Source organism: Scomber scombrus, chromosome 4 (genome assembly GCF_963691925.1).
Source record: "Scomber scombrus chromosome 4, fScoSco1.1, whole genome shotgun sequence".
NCBI lineage: Eukaryota > Metazoa > Chordata > Actinopteri > Scombriformes > Scombridae > Scomber > Scomber scombrus.
The window spans coordinates 15,397,499-15,415,428 of NC_084973.1; the positions used below are offsets into that span (position 1 = coordinate 15,397,499).

At 38.7% G+C, this 17,930-nt stretch overlaps 1 protein-coding gene across 1 annotated transcript; it reads left to right on the top strand.

Annotated features, from left to right (window-relative positions):
* Positions 1 to 4,001: 4,001 nt before the first annotated feature.
* Positions 4,002 to 17,144, top strand: si:dkey-98f17.5 (uncharacterized protein LOC569123 homolog). The gene is made up of 12 exons (XM_062417582.1): positions 4,002 to 4,140; positions 6,510 to 6,621; positions 8,454 to 8,547; positions 9,332 to 9,386; positions 12,216 to 12,356; positions 12,446 to 12,606; positions 13,255 to 13,353; positions 14,050 to 14,195; positions 14,364 to 14,535; positions 14,631 to 14,743; positions 14,938 to 15,025; positions 15,641 to 17,144. Exons 1-12 carry the CDS (start codon positions 4,029 to 4,031, stop codon positions 15,692 to 15,694), a joined length of 1,347 nt encoding a protein of 448 aa, XP_062273566.1. The 5' UTR covers positions 4,002 to 4,028; the 3' UTR covers positions 15,695 to 17,144.
* The last annotated feature ends 786 nt before the right edge of the window (positions 17,145 to 17,930 follow it).

The following is a 17,930-nucleotide window of genomic DNA, read 5'->3' on the forward strand; positions in this document are numbered from 1 at the left end:
CACAATTGACCTGTTGTCATAAAGTCACTGTGGGGTGTAAAGAATTGGCTGCATTATTTCCATCTAAAATAACTGCAACCAAACGCTTTATTTCTGATTTATTTCCCACCATGCACAGATTAAAGTTTGAATGCAGGTCAAAGCAGGGTAGATCACATGGTGACGACTTTCCAAATAGCCGGAAAGAAGGCGTAGAGTCCAGCAAACTGACTGAGAGACAAACCTCAGGCTTAGAGGTTCCTCTTATAAAAGCTTGTCAAATCCAAAACTTTGGTCATTTTTTTCCCTTCACATATTCTCTTGGCATTACACATACAGAACTTTAAATGTCAAGATGTAGGTTTAATGTAGGGCTATAAAATGTTAAATACATAATAGTCAATGCGTTATGTAGCTGTTAGAGTACTAACTCACTCTATGTTTTGTTTAAAACTGAAGAAGAGCAGTCAGAGAAATTAACATCTGCAGCCGCTGCAGTGTCAATTAAAAACAAGTAAAGGGACCAGAACTGGAACAGAAGAGTGGTCAAAGTCCATTAAATGAGCCACATTACTCTACCTGTGTGGTATATTTTTACTTCACAGTGCATACGCAATAAATTACAGACTGTATTTGATATTATTTTAATTTACTCCAATTTGCAAATGTTTGCACTGGCTACCTGCCAATTTACTTAAAAAACAGTCAGATGCCCAAATAAAAATTGAAACAGGTTTTTCTTGCCATAATTATTCCTCTTTTTATAATGAACATTAAGAGGTCTTCATAATGCATTTACAGTCACAAGCCCTGTAGAGAAAAAGGTACTTAAAAGTTTATTTGAAGCTAATATGAAACTTCAGACATTCAAATGAGTCAAATCAAGTGGATATCTTTCAGCATTACAGTCTTTTTAAAGCCAAAATCCTTCTTTTTGTTTTTATACTTCCAGACTGCTAATGCCTCATATAAGCTTCAGATAAACTTTTGAACTCAGATTTTAGGTGAGCACAGAGAAACGTTCCCTCTTCTTTGAACATACATCACTCTGCACAGTGAAGCTCAAACATCTAACTGAAGTAACAGAAATAAGACACATTTTTGAGTGGAAGGGGACTTTAAAATATACTACAGATGATTCAGCACTGAATGATTTAAGGTCAGTTGCTTAGAGTTTAGGGACAAAATGAAACATGCAGAGCCAGCATTAATTTTTTTAACTCTCAGTTAAAATTGAGGTCCTCTTCAAATGTCTGTTCATTAAAAAACACCATGTAAAACCTACATTTGAACTTCAGCTGGTAAATCCAAATAAAGGTAATTGCTAGTTTAACATACCTCTTTCTTTGATTCTGCTGATTCTTCACCGAGGTTCATTTTGGAAGCTGCCGTAAAATTATGTTTGAATAAACCATTTATAATGGATGTTCCACTTCAGTTGGAGGACTCGCATAATGGCAGCCTGTTGTCAGGTGCAGCATATGATCTGAGCTCCAGGGGCAGGCTCATTAACTCCTTGCAACACATTCCTCCATGGGTCTGAGGGAGGCTTGCCCGTGGATAATAGATGGATTGCTGACCCAAATACTAGAAATATCTGCTATCAATCTTCGATTGTCTAAATGAAAGAGAATGAGACTTCCTATGCCTTTAGACAATATATTTTTATGCCCACAACTTCTTAAAATTAAAACCAAATCCAGATGCCTGATTCACAAGTGCCAACAAAAAAAACTATGATAGGAGATTACAGCAGTAAGGTGAGCTTGTTAATGGCAGTTTCCCATGCTACACAGTATAATTCAGTAGCATAAAAAGTAGTTTGTTAAACATACACCGATCAGCCAAAGCATTAAACCACTAGCAAGTCAAGTGAATGACATTAATTATCTTGTTACAATGGCACCTACCTCGGGGTCGGGTGTGTTAGGCAGCTAGTTAAACATCAGTTCTTGAAGTTGATGTGTTTGAAGCAGGAACAATGGGTGTAAGGATCTGAGCAACTTTGACAAGGATCAAATTGTGATGGCTAGATGACGGGGTCAGAGCATCTTCAAAACAGCAGGTCTTGTGGGGTCTTCCTGGTATGCAGTTGTGAGTATCTACCAAAAGTGGTCCAAGGAAGGACAACCAGTGATTGTGTTTTGATAGAAGATAATCTACAATAACACAATAAATGTACAGGCAGATGTTCTTGCTAGGGTCTAGGGCTGCCGAACCTCCACTTTGTTAGCCTGTTTTATAAAAGGTAAGGTGTCCTCAAGCCTAATTTACTCCCGGGATAAGAGAAAGGGAATGAGGAGAGGTCTAGGAGGAGGAGAATTTTCTGTTCCACAAGGCCTCCAAGAACATTATTTCAGTCACCTCAGTGTTACGTGGTTAAAAGTACTTTAGGTCACAACAACTACATCATCACAGTTTGTATGTGACTCCCAATAACTAGGCCATAAGTGTTGTGAGGCTTTTCAACGCAGGCAGTTCTGCACACGTGACCTGAAGAGTTGAACAGTTTACCAGCCACAAACTTTTAATCCTGCAAAAGCCTCTGAGTATTTGGGCACTTGAGCATTAAAGTGAAAATCAACCTTGAAATAGAAATCACACGTTGTTTCTTATTGACAATGTTCAGTTTAGTTTTGCTTTGTAAGTTTAGAGCAGTAGTTGTCAGATTTTTTGCACCACACTGACCCCTAAACTGACACAAATTAGACCACTGACTCCCATTAAATGGAAACCCATGACCAAAACAGTCACACATTCTGTCCTTGTGTTACTTATGGATTGTGTTAAAGTCAAAATAATTCATTCCCCTTTTTGCTGTGTTCATACAGCAACTCTGGGAACACTGTGTGATTCACAACTAGAAAGCTCATTTAGATGTGAAATCAAAGAAGAATGTCTGAGAAAAATCTGTGGAAAACACAACAACGTATCTCCTGATCATCCATTCAGTTTATACTCTGATTTACATCTTAGGTAGAGTTGTTGAAGATACTGGCTTTACATTATGTTATGTACTTTTTTTTCTAAATGTATGAACATCTATATTGCAGAGCCTTATGTGAAGCATTATTTATTTATTAACTACAGTACTACACTAACATAAAAAAAGTTAACTGATTTATATGATGAGATGAGAAAAAACGTTTAAACATTTAAGAGATGGTATGAAAACAAGAAGAGACAAGAGATTAGACCAAAAAAGAGGAGTGCCATTTAAAGGAGCTCAGCACAGTTTCATGTGTTGCTTCGCTGGTGTCTCCCCTCCTCAGGCTGTGACTTTGTGCTGCTGTCAAACTAATTTTGTGTGTGTTGAATTCTTAAAACTCTACGCTATCACATTTATTTGAAAGCAATAGTTACTTACGACTTATTTTATTAAACTGCATTTTCAAAAGCCTACAATTATCATGTAAAATATGATGCATTGTTATAAAGTGCACTAAACTACCCCCTATTCTATAAAATAGTTAAAATGATCTCCACCATGACCATTTACAAGAATTCAATGCATTCTAATAATCAAATCATAATACGATAATGCAATATGATATGATATGATATGATATGATATGATATGATATGATATGATATGATATGATATGATATGATATGATATGATATGATGTGATATGATATGATATGATATGATGTGATATGATATGATGTGATATGATGGAAACACAAACAGGGAATTTGATGCTAAAAAGACTTTAAATGTGGCAAATGTACACTTGATGTGACAAACTCAGACTGTTGAAGCAGTCAGTCAGACCTTCTGATCAACTTTTAAATGTATTTTTGCAAAAAGTGACTGGGGCACACTGTGGATTTTGGTCCCCATCGCTAACATTGAAAGCACATTTTTCAGGGATCTTTTAAAGGCCAGTATGAACAGAAAGAATGATTATTATTCTTTGATTATTAAGAATGACTGACAGTATTTGTCCACAGGGGGGCGCTGCACACAGCAGAGTCTTATGTGCAACAGTGAACTTCTTCCCCCGCTGGTTGTGGAAACGAAGAGGCGGCAGGTCGGTCTGTTCATAATGTCGGGCAGAAAGCCCCGCTCGGTGGCAAACCCCCTGGAGTCTGCGATCACCACCCCGAGTGAAAGGATACTGAAGGAATGCCACAGTCTGTACGTGGACAGCGAAAACGGTAAATAACGAGGAATCAAAGGGAGCCAGCGTTACAGCACAGAGCAAAAATAAGCTCACATAGTTGTGATGTTATGTAACAATAATGCTGCAAACTACCTAGCAGCACTCTGTGAAGTTTGTAGTGGACGTAAAACTGAAATGCTGCTCAATGATTAACAGTAATTATACTAATGTGAAGTATGGTGGCCGTGCAGTAGCAGGACGAGCAGCTGTCTGTCAGTGTCAGACATGTCATTGATCCGGTGTTACACCCTATTTGGTGACCCGTCAAGTTCTGTGACCTGCATTTTTGGAAGTATTCAGTTTAGCTGTAAATACTTAAAACCTTCACTGAAGTATGGTACAAAATACAGGATTTTTACTTGTTATGGAGTATTTTTACATTGTAGTGCTGACAGGCTTCTTTTACTTAAGTAAAGGATCAACTTCTTTCAACACTGCAGACTCTGTTGAGTCACCAAATACGGTGTAACACCGGAGGCCGCACCTATACTTAATGTGAGTGCTCTCACTGTTTGAACCAATGATCTGTCAGGTTGAACCATCCAGTACAATGTTCATCATGCTCTCAGACTTTATTTGACATGGTAATGAAGCCTACAGCCACTGTTTCAGGTTGTGGGTGGTTTGGTTTTGAATTTGAAAGTAGTTTTAGTTTCTTGGTTGTGCTAATATATTCTTCTATTAGTTGTATGTGGACGGATGTGGTGTTCAGTCACCCTGATATACACACACACACACACACACACACACACACATATACACACACACACATATATATATATATATATATATATATATATATATATATATATATATATATGTGTGTGTTGTTTACCTGACCAGTGTGTGCACACTTTGCTCTTGCAGCACTTATAGGAGTGATTAGAGTTAAAGACCCACTGCTCCTCCGAGGGACTTAAGTCCAATAATAGATTAGTTGCCAACTGTTAAATGAATCAGCAAATATTTTGATAATCGATCAAAATGGTTTTAAATGTTTTTCTTTTTAAATACACAATTCTCTGATTCCAGCTTTTCAAATGTCAATATTTTCTGGTTTCCTTAGTCCTCAATTACAGTAAACAGAATATCTATTGGGCAAAAGAAGACATTTGAGGATGTCATTTTAGGCTTTGGGAAACAGTAATCAGCATTTTCCATCATTTTCTGACATTTTATGGACCAAACAACAAATTGATTAATCACAAAAATATTGACAGAATATTCATTAGTTGCAGCCGGCCTTAAAGATTTACTTGCTGATACTCTTCATAATGTTTGTGATTGCTCCAAGTATTTCAAGTGTGTCTGTGAGTGTGTGTGATGATTATGATGTGAATGAGCTGTCGTATTTTGACTCTGTGTGTGTGTGTGTGTGTGTGTGTGTGTGTGTGTGTGTGTGTGTGTGTGTGTGTGTGTGTGTGTGTGTGTGTGTGTGTGTGTATGTAAAACCTGTTCTCTCTAATCGCTCTTGCAAAAGAGGTCTTGATCTCAATCAGATTTCCTGAATTAATAAAACTCAATAATAACTAATTAGAGCATAATGCCTGATGCTGGTATGCCAGAGAAGACAGAAACAGTGTGATGAGAAAAATAGATTCATTTCAGAAAATTGACAGACCCAATTAATGACTGTACATTCATCCTTGCAGGGTCTTGGGGGCACATCGTCAGTCAATCACAGGGCTGACATATTTTTAGAAAATAATTAGGGACTGTGCATGGCTGACTGTGCACAAAATGAGGCTTGATTGTGGATTCGACCTTACACCAGTAGTTGAATTAATTTGGCTCGTAGCCCCCTAATACTTAAAGCAGGGTCCATGTGGCCTGTCGCCACAGGTTTAATATGTATGATTGAATAATTTCCTCCACTCACAACTGTCTTTCTTTTTTCGTTCCTACAGTTGAATGTTTGAGCATCACTGTGCAGAATGACGTATGTGCAAGTCTGACACTAAAAGGCTGTTTTCACCTTCATCTACTGAAAGTGAAAAGTTTTTCTGTGCTCACTTTAAATCTGAGTTTAAGCTGCGTCTCTTCGAGCGGGATTTGTGAAATCATACCTAGTTTGGAAGCTGGTCCTGATCCTAGTAACATAATGTGATGTAGAAACTTGAAGTCTCCAGGTCACAAACACTGAGAGCTGACTTTACAGTGAAGTTGGAGACATCTAGCATTTAGCTGTTTAACTTTAAATATATTTGCATATTCAAGAGTATCAGGCACACATTATTGTTCCAATCAGAGTATTTTATATGTTTAATGCACAGCTGAAGGGGATCTTTTAAGGATCTTTATTACATTGTGATGATTCTCCCGCAATCCCGCTCACTGTGTGTGTACACATCTGTGTGTTTTCAGGCCTGGTGACGATCGCCAGCAGCCTAGGAGTCCGACTCCTGCCTCCCAGGAAGAAGATCATTGTGATGATAATGGGGAACCACTCTGCAGGGAAGAGCTCCTTCATTAACTGGTAATACAGTTTATTGCGAACTGTGCCAGGCTGCCTGACCGTCATATGCTCTGCACCATGTGTGAATGAGAGAGCCACAGATACCATCTTCACACATGACTTTTAGTAAATTGCTTTGTGATTTCGGTGCAGTTGAGCACTGTTGCCACAGGAAATGTGGGGTTGTTGCATTCACAGGGTTCACATTTTGAGCTAACTCTAATTAAACATGAACGTTTAGGCATCCTGTAAACAAAATGTTATGTACACTTCAGTAGCCATAAATGTTAAAGTACTTTTTCAATTCATTTCAACTGAGAAACTGTTTATAGATAGAATAAATCAGATGGGATGTTTTTAGCTTGTAGCTGTGTGGTGTGTTTAAGGGATGAGAATAACATGAATTAAAATATTAGCTAAGTTAGACTCTTGAAGTACCATAATTTCAAATCCAGATGTTGCTTTAAAATCAGCTTCATCAGTATCTTGACTAATTTTTTTTAATAAATAAATTGGTTGAATAAATTGGTTGGGGAAATAATTGGGTCTCTCCCTGACAGGAAGTAATAGTGTCCACCATTATGATCAACATCTGCAGTATTTGCATACGATAAAACAGCAATTTATCAACAGTTCATCTCATGCAAATGTGACAGTTCATAGTTCCTTTTGTTGACGATGGGAGTATAAAAGTCTATTTTTTCTGACTTTCTGTATGTTTGAAGTTAGTATTTGACTATTTAGTTAGTAAACTTTATTATCCCCATGAGGGGCAATTTGTTGTACAGCCAGCAGGGAATCAAACACAGCAATACATACATACATACAAAAGCAATACATACACATGCAACCACAATATAAAACAGATCAAAGTGCACTAATGTTTCGGGGGGACCGATCATGACAAGCTGTTGATGAGGCCAATAGTGACAGGCACAAATGAGCGTTTGAATCTATTGGTCCTGCACTTTTGTACCATGTACTGGCGACCAGATGGCAGCATCTGAATTTGGTGGAGGCTTCTTCCTAAAATCAATAATCATTTCCTTGGTTTTTGAAACGTTAGTGTTTAAAGATGAGCACTCACACCAGTCAATAAAATCATCCACCACTGGATACTATGCGTAATTTATTAGTAACAAAAACCTGTGTAACACATCACATTCTTTTATGTACAGAGCACCTTTTTGCACAGTTCAAATTGAATCATCTGTAAGTAATTTAGCAGAAAATTAACAACAATTATGATATTTTTGTGTATAATTTGTATTGAAACATCTTTCATTGCAACATATAAACCATACAGAAATCAATATCCAAAACCCAACATAAACACACACACACACACACACACACACACACACACACACACACACACACACACACACACACACACACACACACACACACACACACACACACACACACACACACACACACACACACACACACACAACAGGGTAGAGGGATGCAAGTAAGATATAAGTAAGAAAAGTGAATCTTCACCTTTTGCCAAGGAAACAAAACACATATGTTCTGTTAAAAACACATAATCTATATGCATCTATATGTGACTATTCAACAATCCAACAAAAGTAAAAGTTTAGGAAAAGAATAAAAAATCTATACATCGATACATACAAATACAGTCAAATTGAGTCCCGATTTGTTGCAACACTCTTTTTCTACATTTATAGACAAAATAAATAATTAATTCATTGTAAGAAATAATTAGCAGATATATTGATAGTAAAAAAAATGTTCTTTAGCCCCACTGAAATAAAGCACAGTTTCTTTTGATCATTTGAACGGGCAAATAGTTTCTGATGTGTTTGACGATGCTGTTATTTCAGGTACGCTGAAGAGCACATACAGAAAACGGGTGTTGCCATTGAAACGCAGGGGTTCACGTTCATCACAAGTGGCCGTAAAAGAGAATCACTGACGGTAAGAGCAACCTGACGACTGTCAGTACTGTTAATATTCCTCATGTGTGAGGAGAGGAGAGAGGTTTACAATTGAAGTACCAAATAATGCTTGAATAGAGAACCATGATGACAACCTTTTTTATAGTCAGCATTGTGCTGCTCCATTTTATTGCATTTCATATATATATTTATTTAATTTCCCCCCCCCTCAGATCTCATCAGTGCTTGTTCACTGTAACAGTATTTCATATTTAGATGGCTCTACTCAATTCAGATGTGTTTAAATACTTAACTTCAGTAATGGGAACTGTAGCTGAAACCAGTCATAAAGGCTGATGAAGCGATATGTTCAATGATCCCATGTATGGAAAATACTTCTCTTTCTGTATGCTGCTCCAACACACACACACACACACACACACACACACACACACACACACACACACACACACACACACACACACACACAGAGGCATCTTCGCAGCATATAGACATGCTCGGGAGACACCTGTCTCTCTGCATTCTCTCATCCTCCTCTGCCTCTGTGTTCATATCCTGCTGTGGGAAAGGTGATGAAGATTAATAATATATTTGCAGTGCAGGACTGCAGACTAAAAGGATTATCTCCTATGTACAGAGAAAGCTTAAAGCGAGCACACTGAGCTGCAGCACAGCATCTGGCACTAAGACTGAGCATGAAGTACCAAGAAGAAGAGAGAGGACTCTGTTATAGAGGGTTGAGAGCTCAGGTAGAACTGCAGATTAATATCAGTCTCATTATTGTCTTTGTTCCTTTTTCACAGGGGAATGCAACTCTACACCTTTACCCTCACTTTAGACCACTCCTGGAGTTCAAAGGTAAGCATTTTTTCTCTTGTTCCAGCATCACAAACTCATAATGATTATGATTATTATGAAATTTTGTGATACTGCTGCCAAGAGGAACTGCAGGCCTCTCAGCTGCGTTTTTTCATAACTTAAATCAATATTATGCTCCTAAATGAATCATAATGTGTAGTATTTTTAAAACGGTTTACAATATAGTTTATGTATTCCTTTTTGAGGATAATCCCCTGGGTTTGCATCTCTTTGCCTTTAATAGAGAAACTTGCATTTTAAGCAAAGCACTGCAGTGTTGTTCACTTTGATCATCCAGCTGAAAAACTAACATTTATGTCATCAGCTTTGTGGTGCATGTAGAAGAAAAATGCATTTATATGATTTTGATTTTTTTCGATTGATTTTCTTTCTGCTGTTGCTTATGAAAACATCAGAGGGTGAAAGGAGAGAGTAATAGCATCAAACAGTACTGTTATGAACAGTGAACAGGAGATTAATGTAATGATGAGCTGCAGCCACAGATTGTTTCCTTTGAGCTCACGTTAATTGTTCGAGTCAATCTAAATGTTCCATGATGCTAATGAAACATTTATGTGTATCTGGAAATCACAGGTCATGCTCACCTTTTTTGATTTGTGGTTGAGTTTAGGTGCTTCAACTTGATGACTAATGCTCACCACTGAGTCACAGCCTCTGTGAATTAAGTTTGCCTTTTCATTATAAATCAGACCAGACTGCTGCTCCCCTCCTGTCACGTCTCTGCCGCTCGTTTCAGAGATGTATGAGTTGAGATTACGCTCACACTGAAGACAGAGAACGATCTAATTAGCAGCATATTGTTTTGAGACAATTGCTCTTAGCTAATCTGTGCGTCAGCAGTGGTCTGGAGCCTCTGGCTGGTGAGGTGGTCGTGCATAAAGTCTGGGTGTGCCTGCTGTCTTGAGTGGGAGCAGTAGCGTGGAGGAAAGGGGATGGAGGGGAGAGGAGGGGAGGTGAGTAATGTATGTCTGTGCGTTGACAGCGTGCAGAGAGTGAGGGTTCACTGGGTGCGGACCGGAGCGCTCACGGTGTGGCGTGAGTCACACGCCCCATCGACAGCAGTGCAGTGGAGTCAGGAGGAGCTGCTGGGAAATGTCACAGCCATTAGAGACGGCACAGCCCAGACTCCAGCAGCAGCAACAGCCTCATTCCGCAGGCCTGAGCCTCGCAAACACCAAAACCTGATCTGCTCTGGAATACAAGCAGGCTTTCTTTTTTTTTTAATTTTAACTTCACTGCTGCCTCTGGAAATACACAATATCAGGCATTTGTTTACCTGTCACAGCGACTGAGGATGACTCATCAGAAAAGCATCATATATCCTTACGTGGGAGCATCAGCTGATTATACAGTTTAGTGTCCTCTGGGATATGCTCAGAGACATTTCTGTGATATTGTTTTAGACTTACATAAAGATTGTTTAACCTTATCTTTTTGACTTCATCCTAGCAACCTCTTGTCAAGAGTTTAGACTACATGCTGCATGGGTTTTAACTGGCGACGATAAATGATAAATTATTATCAGATAACAAAGATTTTTAGTTGTGTTCTCGAATCATTTCCTGCAGATATATTTCCAGTGCATTTGGTTTGACCAAGTTCTTTTTTAGTCATGGTTGATGCAGCCTTTGCCCTTTTCCTCGTCCAGTGAAGCCTTCTCAGTTACAGTCACTTGAGGAACTTAGCACCTGAGTACTGCGAGTATCGGTCTCGTTGCCTTTTCACCGTTCAGGGAACTCAGAGGACTTTCTTCAGTTACATACGGAGCAGTATGTCTGTATCAAGGGTTGTTTGATAGAGACAGACAACAGACTTGCATAAATGTTGTTGTTATTTTGTCTTAAACAGAGATGTATGCATGTGTATGTTTTAAACTGAAGACAGTATATATATATATATATATATATATATTTATGATGTATGTAACTTGACTCCAAGGAAATCCACATTATCTTGTCACATTTTGCAGTACAGGGATGGCTCAGTATTGTCAGGGAATACACTCAGGAGGCTGATGTATTGATGTTGTGGCCATGTTGATGTAAGAGAAACATAAGGGAATGCTAATGTGCCACAGCAGCAGCGGCTCAGCTCGCTGCAGCACAAGGATGTGATTTGTGCTGGCCGTTAACACCTGCCTCTTCCTATGAAATAGCCTCAGTGTCATCCCAAGCCTGTGTGTGTGTTTAGAGGGAGGGTGGGGGTATGTCTCAATAGTCATCCTGTTCTGGTGCTCAGAGCTGGGGTTGGTCAAGATGGGGGTGCGGGTGGGGGGGTGTTTTTGGGCGTATCTTAACCTCACAGTGCGTTGCCTCACAGTCGTTCTTCACTGGCTAGCTTTATGTCCCACGCCCCATGCTAAAGCTGCCAGTTGAAGAGCTGTTGTGTGTAACCATGACAACAGACCTCTCGGCAGAGGGGATGGTGAGAAAACTGTGACCTAACAGATCTCTTCACGTGTCAGAATTGAGGTTTTATCAGTGAGGGCAGGGCTGCAGCCGTTGTTTATCTCAAGAGAATTTATTGATGCTTTTTATCATGTGTATTTATTCATCATCTGGATCCTCCCAGACATGTTTGCAGTTTGATCACAAATGCGCAGAAAGCACAAAAAGTTGTCTTTGATCTTTAATGTCACTGGCCTCCCATGGGTTTCCAGTTATTGACCACACTGCGGCATTTGGTAGCACATAATATAATCATTAGCGGTGACAGTTTCCTGCAGGGACTTTCAGTTCATCATCTTTGTTTCTATGAACTCACCCTGAATGAAGCACCTGTATACACACAGCGTTTGCATTTTTTCAGGTGCTATAGACTATCTGACTGCTGAGATCTCCACCTCCAAGCAGAAGAAGTTCAGCCTGGTGACATTTGTGGACACGCCGGGTTTGGTGGATGGGGACATGATCTACCCATTTGATGTGAACAGCGCCATCACCTGGTTGGGTACGTCTTCACAAGTTGTCACTCCAGTACTGATGGATGATGCTCCGAAGCATTTGTGTTTCTCTAACGAATGTTCTTTTCGTCTGCAGGAGAACAGGCTGACCTGATATTTGTGTTCTTTGACCCGATGGGTCAGGCGCTGTGCAAACGTACGCTCAACATTGTGGAGAAACTGAGTGAGAAGTGCGGAGACAAGCTGTTGTTCTACCTCAGCAAGGCTGATGAAGCTGGGAAGGAAACAGACCGGCAGGTAAATGAATTTATAAACATTTAATTTTAATTTATAAACACATTTGTTTATTTATTTATTATTTATGGAAAGTATGCCAAGCCAGTTGAGTTAAAGGGCAGGTTCACAGTTTTGAAGTCATTCTTAAAACAACAGACAGGTACCTATATGAACAGTGAAAGAGGATTTCCTGGCTGTGATCTTTCCTCCTGTTCATACTGACTATTAAAAGATTCCCTTCAAATGAGCTTTTGGTGTAAGTGATGGGAGCTAAAATCCACAGTGTGTCCACACAGTCATTTAAAAGTTGATATGAAGCTTATATGAGGCTCTGAGTTAGTCATTTCAAGTGGATATATAACACATATCTTTTTAGCATCAATTCCCTCTTTGTGTTTCCTCTGACAGTGTTTCCCTGTTGAGCTGTGGTGGAAGTATAGTAACAAAAAGAGGGAATTTGCCACTAAAAAGACTATAACATTGAAAGACATCCACTTGATTTGACTAACTTGGATGGCTGAATCCTCATATTAGCTTCAGATAAACTTTTAAATACGATTTTGTACAGATGAGGCTTGTGGATTTTGGCCCTTAGGATAGACTTCAAAAATGATGAACCTGTCCTTTAAACCTGGAGACTTATGAATTTTTTTGCCTTTCTTTCGGCAGAGGGTGATGATGCAGATAGTCCAGGAACTGTGTCGCCGTCCAGGTCTCAACAAATGTGGTTTTGAGATGCCCACAATATATATACCCAACCCACAGAAGGTAAAATTAAATGTGTTTTTGGCATTATATGGCTTTAAATCTATAAGCTTTCAGTTCTAACCTCCTGTTTTATGAACTGATAATAACAATAGGCACCTGACACTTAGACACTTTAAATAATGCATTGTTTTCCCACCTTGTTGAGGTGTCAAATAGCTGTTTTATTTTCAGGAGTGTTTTTTTTCTAATAGATCAGATCCAGATCTCATCTGGGGTCTGAATTTAAGGTTCTCAGCTATCCTTGGGGTTGCACATCCATCGATTATCCTGGAATGTAAATTCTCCGCCCCACATTTAGTTTTGGCAGTTGATGGCTTGAAACAGGATGATTCATTTTGCAATATGTTGACTTAGAGAGTTATCCACTCTTGGGGAGGGGGTGGGGGGTTATAAACTATGGCCTTTGATCAGCCACCTCTGACAACGGCAGCCCCAGACCTGAGTTATTGCTGCACCATACTGTGATCTACGGTCACGCAGCGCTACTCCGCCTGGTAGATTTGTGTCTCCCTCCTCCTGACCACCAATTTATTTTCGCTGAGCAGGTGCAACTTCACTTCCTGCTCCCATGGCTGTCTGTCAAAATTTTCCCCCAGGATTTGTCATGGAAGTTCCCATCTTTCCTGTCAGAGATGCAAATGATGTTTGAGCTGTAATTCCAAAACTGATGCACTTATGAGGCTTTGTCTCGTCCAGCCGAGCCGATGTGTGAACCAGATCGATAAGGTGTGTCAGACCATCGAGAAGACCATCAACCAGGCCGTTCAGAAGACTTTGGATCAGTTGGAGAAAGACTGTGACCTAATTTGTTCCACCATCAGCAGCAAATTAGAACAGGACAGGTTTGACCTCTCAACTTACTACATAACACTCATTAATGTGGTCTTAATAAAGCTAATGAAAGACCCTGAAAGATCCACAAAAATGATAGGTGGCTTCTTTTACTACGTATGATCATCTGCATTAAATGTGATGTCCAAACCAGATTCCCTCTCTATGTGCACATGCAGGGCTGATGCGAGTCACAACAAAAGTGTCCGCCTTCACTCGTTCGTGTGCGGGGCTTTGGGTGTTTTTCTTCCTCTCCTCTTCATCCTGAGTTTCCTTGTGAACACCATCTCCAAAGATCAGGTGGAAGAGCTGTTGGGAGAAGGGCTGGCTCGAACACTGCTCATCTTCTCAGTAAGTCCTGAGACAGTCATAAAGGTTACATTCCTACAGTGTTTCTCGTAGTAGTCCCAACTCTCTGACTGCCTCTTAAAACGTCTGTCTCACAGGGAATAGTGATGTATTTATGGGACTGGATACCAGAAGATGGACAAGTAGTGTGTGTGATCATTTTTGGGGCGTTTTGCTACCTCCTGCTTTTCCTAGCAAAGTATTTTGCAGGGTAAGCCTTACACATACTCGATACAAACACACGCATACACATCTGTACACATGAGCAGACTAAACCATCATGGAAATGTCTGTATGAAGAAGAACTCTTTGTCTTTTGTGGAGGAGAGTGTATGTTTGATATTAAATGATGCACATCAAACATACATACAAAACATTAAGTTATGTGATGTGCTCCTTCTTCAGCCGAAAGAATAAGACGCTGACGAAGAAGGAAAAGAGGACCATGTCAGAGTACAATGACTATATCCAGGATATCGTCAGAACCAAGAAGGTTAGATTCTTATTTTGTGCTTTCAAGGCTATTACATGTTTGATAATCAAATAATCATTTTAGTAGTCTTTTAAGCAAAAGTACTAGAAATGTGCTGATTTCAACTTCTCAAATATAAAGTTTTTTCTTTGTCATATGTACATGATGCCAAAATGAATATCTTTGAATTTAACATGCTTTTTTTTTTTTTTTTTTTTTTTACTATTAACTGACATTTTATTGGCAAAACAAATGATTAATTGAGAAAACAATCGGCAGATTTTTTCGATAATGAACATAGCTGTTATTGCAGCTTGAGATGCAATAATGGATCATTTTATAATAACTGTGGGTCAAATTCTTTGTTAATTGTGAAAGGAGTCCTTGTAGTGATAAACAGTGATCACCCTAACCCTGCAGTACTCCTCTGCTCTGTTAACATCATTCAGTTAATTGTTTTGGATTTAAGGATAACAATTTTACTGTTAACTGATGCATGCTTTGCCACAAAGTCTCAGTATCATGTTCAAAGGTGACTGCACAAAATCAATTAATGTAGGTTTAAATGAATGTTTTCATTTGTCCGACTTGAAGCATGAGAATTATAAATCTCACACAGTTAATTTCATTCCACAGGGTAAATTGTATGAATGGTACCTCGAGCAATGTGCAGCGGAATATGACTTCTGACTCCAGGGAAGCGTATGTTAGCATATTGCTAATAAAGCCAAGGTTTTTGTGAAAAGACACTCCTTGTCCACCATGAATCATTTGGTGATCTGCGGCAGGAGAAAGATGATTCCACCAAATGATTTTCTGTTGTCTTAACCTCTCATGCAGCAGAAATCACTGCCAACTGCCATCATCTCAAGAGTTTCAAGATTACTCAGAAGTTTAAAAAGTGCCTGTATTGTTCAGTATAGCTGATAAGCTGTGATTGTTGTCATTTGATAAAAGCAAATTTCATAATGTGAATTCATTTTTACAATTTTTGTAGCACATACATGTAGACAGAAGTGAACTTTTTCTTAATTTCTTCTTCAGAAATAACTTGCAGCTGCTTTCTGACAGCTGTTTATCCTCCTTGTTGTTTTCATGTCGTTTTTATCCTCTCGCAGCCTCCTGAAGTTTATAAGTTAACAGACTATGTTACAGTGATTCTGATAGCAATACCACAATAACAGATGTAGTAATAATACTTGGGAATTATATGAAATACTTTCATACCAATAACTTGCCTACAGTATAAAGTTTCTCCTGCCTCCAAAGAGTCTGTCCTACCTTTTAGTTTTGTTGTGGAATTTGTGTGTAGATGCAGTAGATTATCAGTATGTGATAGTATTTACATAAACCACAGTCGAGATAGTTGTAAAAATGTACTTCAGTACAGCACTATAGTAAAACTGGTGAGCAACGAAGTCTGTAACTGTACTGATGTTTCTACCCATTGTTTTAATGACCTGGTTAACTAAAATCTGTTTTTATGACAATAACACCATGTAATGCCTTCACTCCAATGTTTGTAGATATATTTATTAGTCTCAGCAGGTGTCTTTGAGGTGCTTTGTTTACAGCGGATGCACCGATCTGATACACCAGATCGGTATCAAAGCAGATACTGACCTTTTTAAGGTAACACAATTCAGAGATGAGTCCAAAAATATACATTTTTGTCTTTTCTCGATCAGCTATGCTCATTCAGTCACGGTGGGTTGAGAACATAAAATTATCCACACAGTGAAGTTTACAGAGTTGAAATTTGGGAAAAGAAAAACACAGATACACTGAGTTTAGGTATCGCAGTAGGTATTAGCAGAAAAAAACATCAAATCGGTGCATCCCTGCATTTTACCCCAAATAAAGTAAGAAACTTCTTCGGGCTGTTTGCAATATTATTGTGAACACTGTCAGTTTGTATTGTATTTGTGAGTTAGCTGCCTCTTCAGTAGGGATTTTCTTTTCTTCTTAATGAGATATTTCATTTATAAATGTGTGAATTGTGTGTGTGAATGTATCTATTTTGTGTTATTTTTATTGTATGAAATCAAAAAGCCTCTTTGTCTAGAAACATGTCTTTTTTTTTGTCATCTTGACTCAAAGAATGAAACCAGTTGTAAACATGCAAACTATGCTGTGTCACTTCCTTGAAAATCATTAAACATTTTCTACTGAATTTTAGTCTACCGGCTATTTTTTGTGTTTTCGTCATTAATAAAGTGAAAAAATATGCAGAGTCAACAGATGGATAAACACTGATAATGAAACTGTCTGTAAAGCAGTGAGTATATACTGTTGGAAGACCTTTATTTCAAAGTTTTAGTTATAAAAATGCCACTCCCAGCTTCACTGGAGAAAGAACAATGCTTTTTTTCCTCCTTTTTTTGAAACACTCTGTCAACATTAGTGTGTTAGGGCTCAAGTATTTTGGGATCCTCAGCACACCAGGATGTAATCAAGCATCTGCTTTACCCCAAAGCACAATACAAGCACTTCTGAATGAAAATGAAATTACAATAACTGGGAAAAATATTAAAGCAACATATTCATTCTGCCTGCAAAAGGACCAGCAACCCCAGGCCACAAACCTCAGTTCCCTGAGTTAGTAACAAAGAATACCCCTATGGAGTTCACGGCTATCAAAAATTACCTCAAGCAACTACTGCATTAATCTTGCAGGGATGACATTTGTTAGAAAATACATATTTCTATTAGCACTAGTGTGTAATCAAAATATGATTAGAATTTTATTTGTGCAATCTACTAGCAAGGCAACCAATAAGAAGAGGTATTATTTTTATTACGAATATTATTTTAATTTATTACGAATTAAAGCTGCATGTGTGTGTGTTTGATGTTAGTCGGTTAAAAGCTGCATTCAGGGTTGAGCTGCAAGTGATGATGCAGTGTCTTGTTGCAGATTTAATCT

Bases quoted from the DNA above. Each gene is read 5' to 3' on its own strand.
- si:dkey-98f17.5 (XM_062417582.1), top strand. From the start codon at position 4,029: ATGTCGGGCAGAAAGCCCCGCTCGGTGGCAAACCCCCTGGAGTCTGCG. The intron at 14,536-14,630 runs GTAAGTCCTGAG...TCTGTCTCACAG, and splicing joins GAACACTGCTCATCTTCTCA to GGAATAGTGATGTATTTATG. The intron at 14,744-14,937 runs GTAAGCCTTACA...CTCCTTCTTCAG, and splicing joins CTAGCAAAGTATTTTGCAGG to CCGAAAGAATAAGACGCTGA.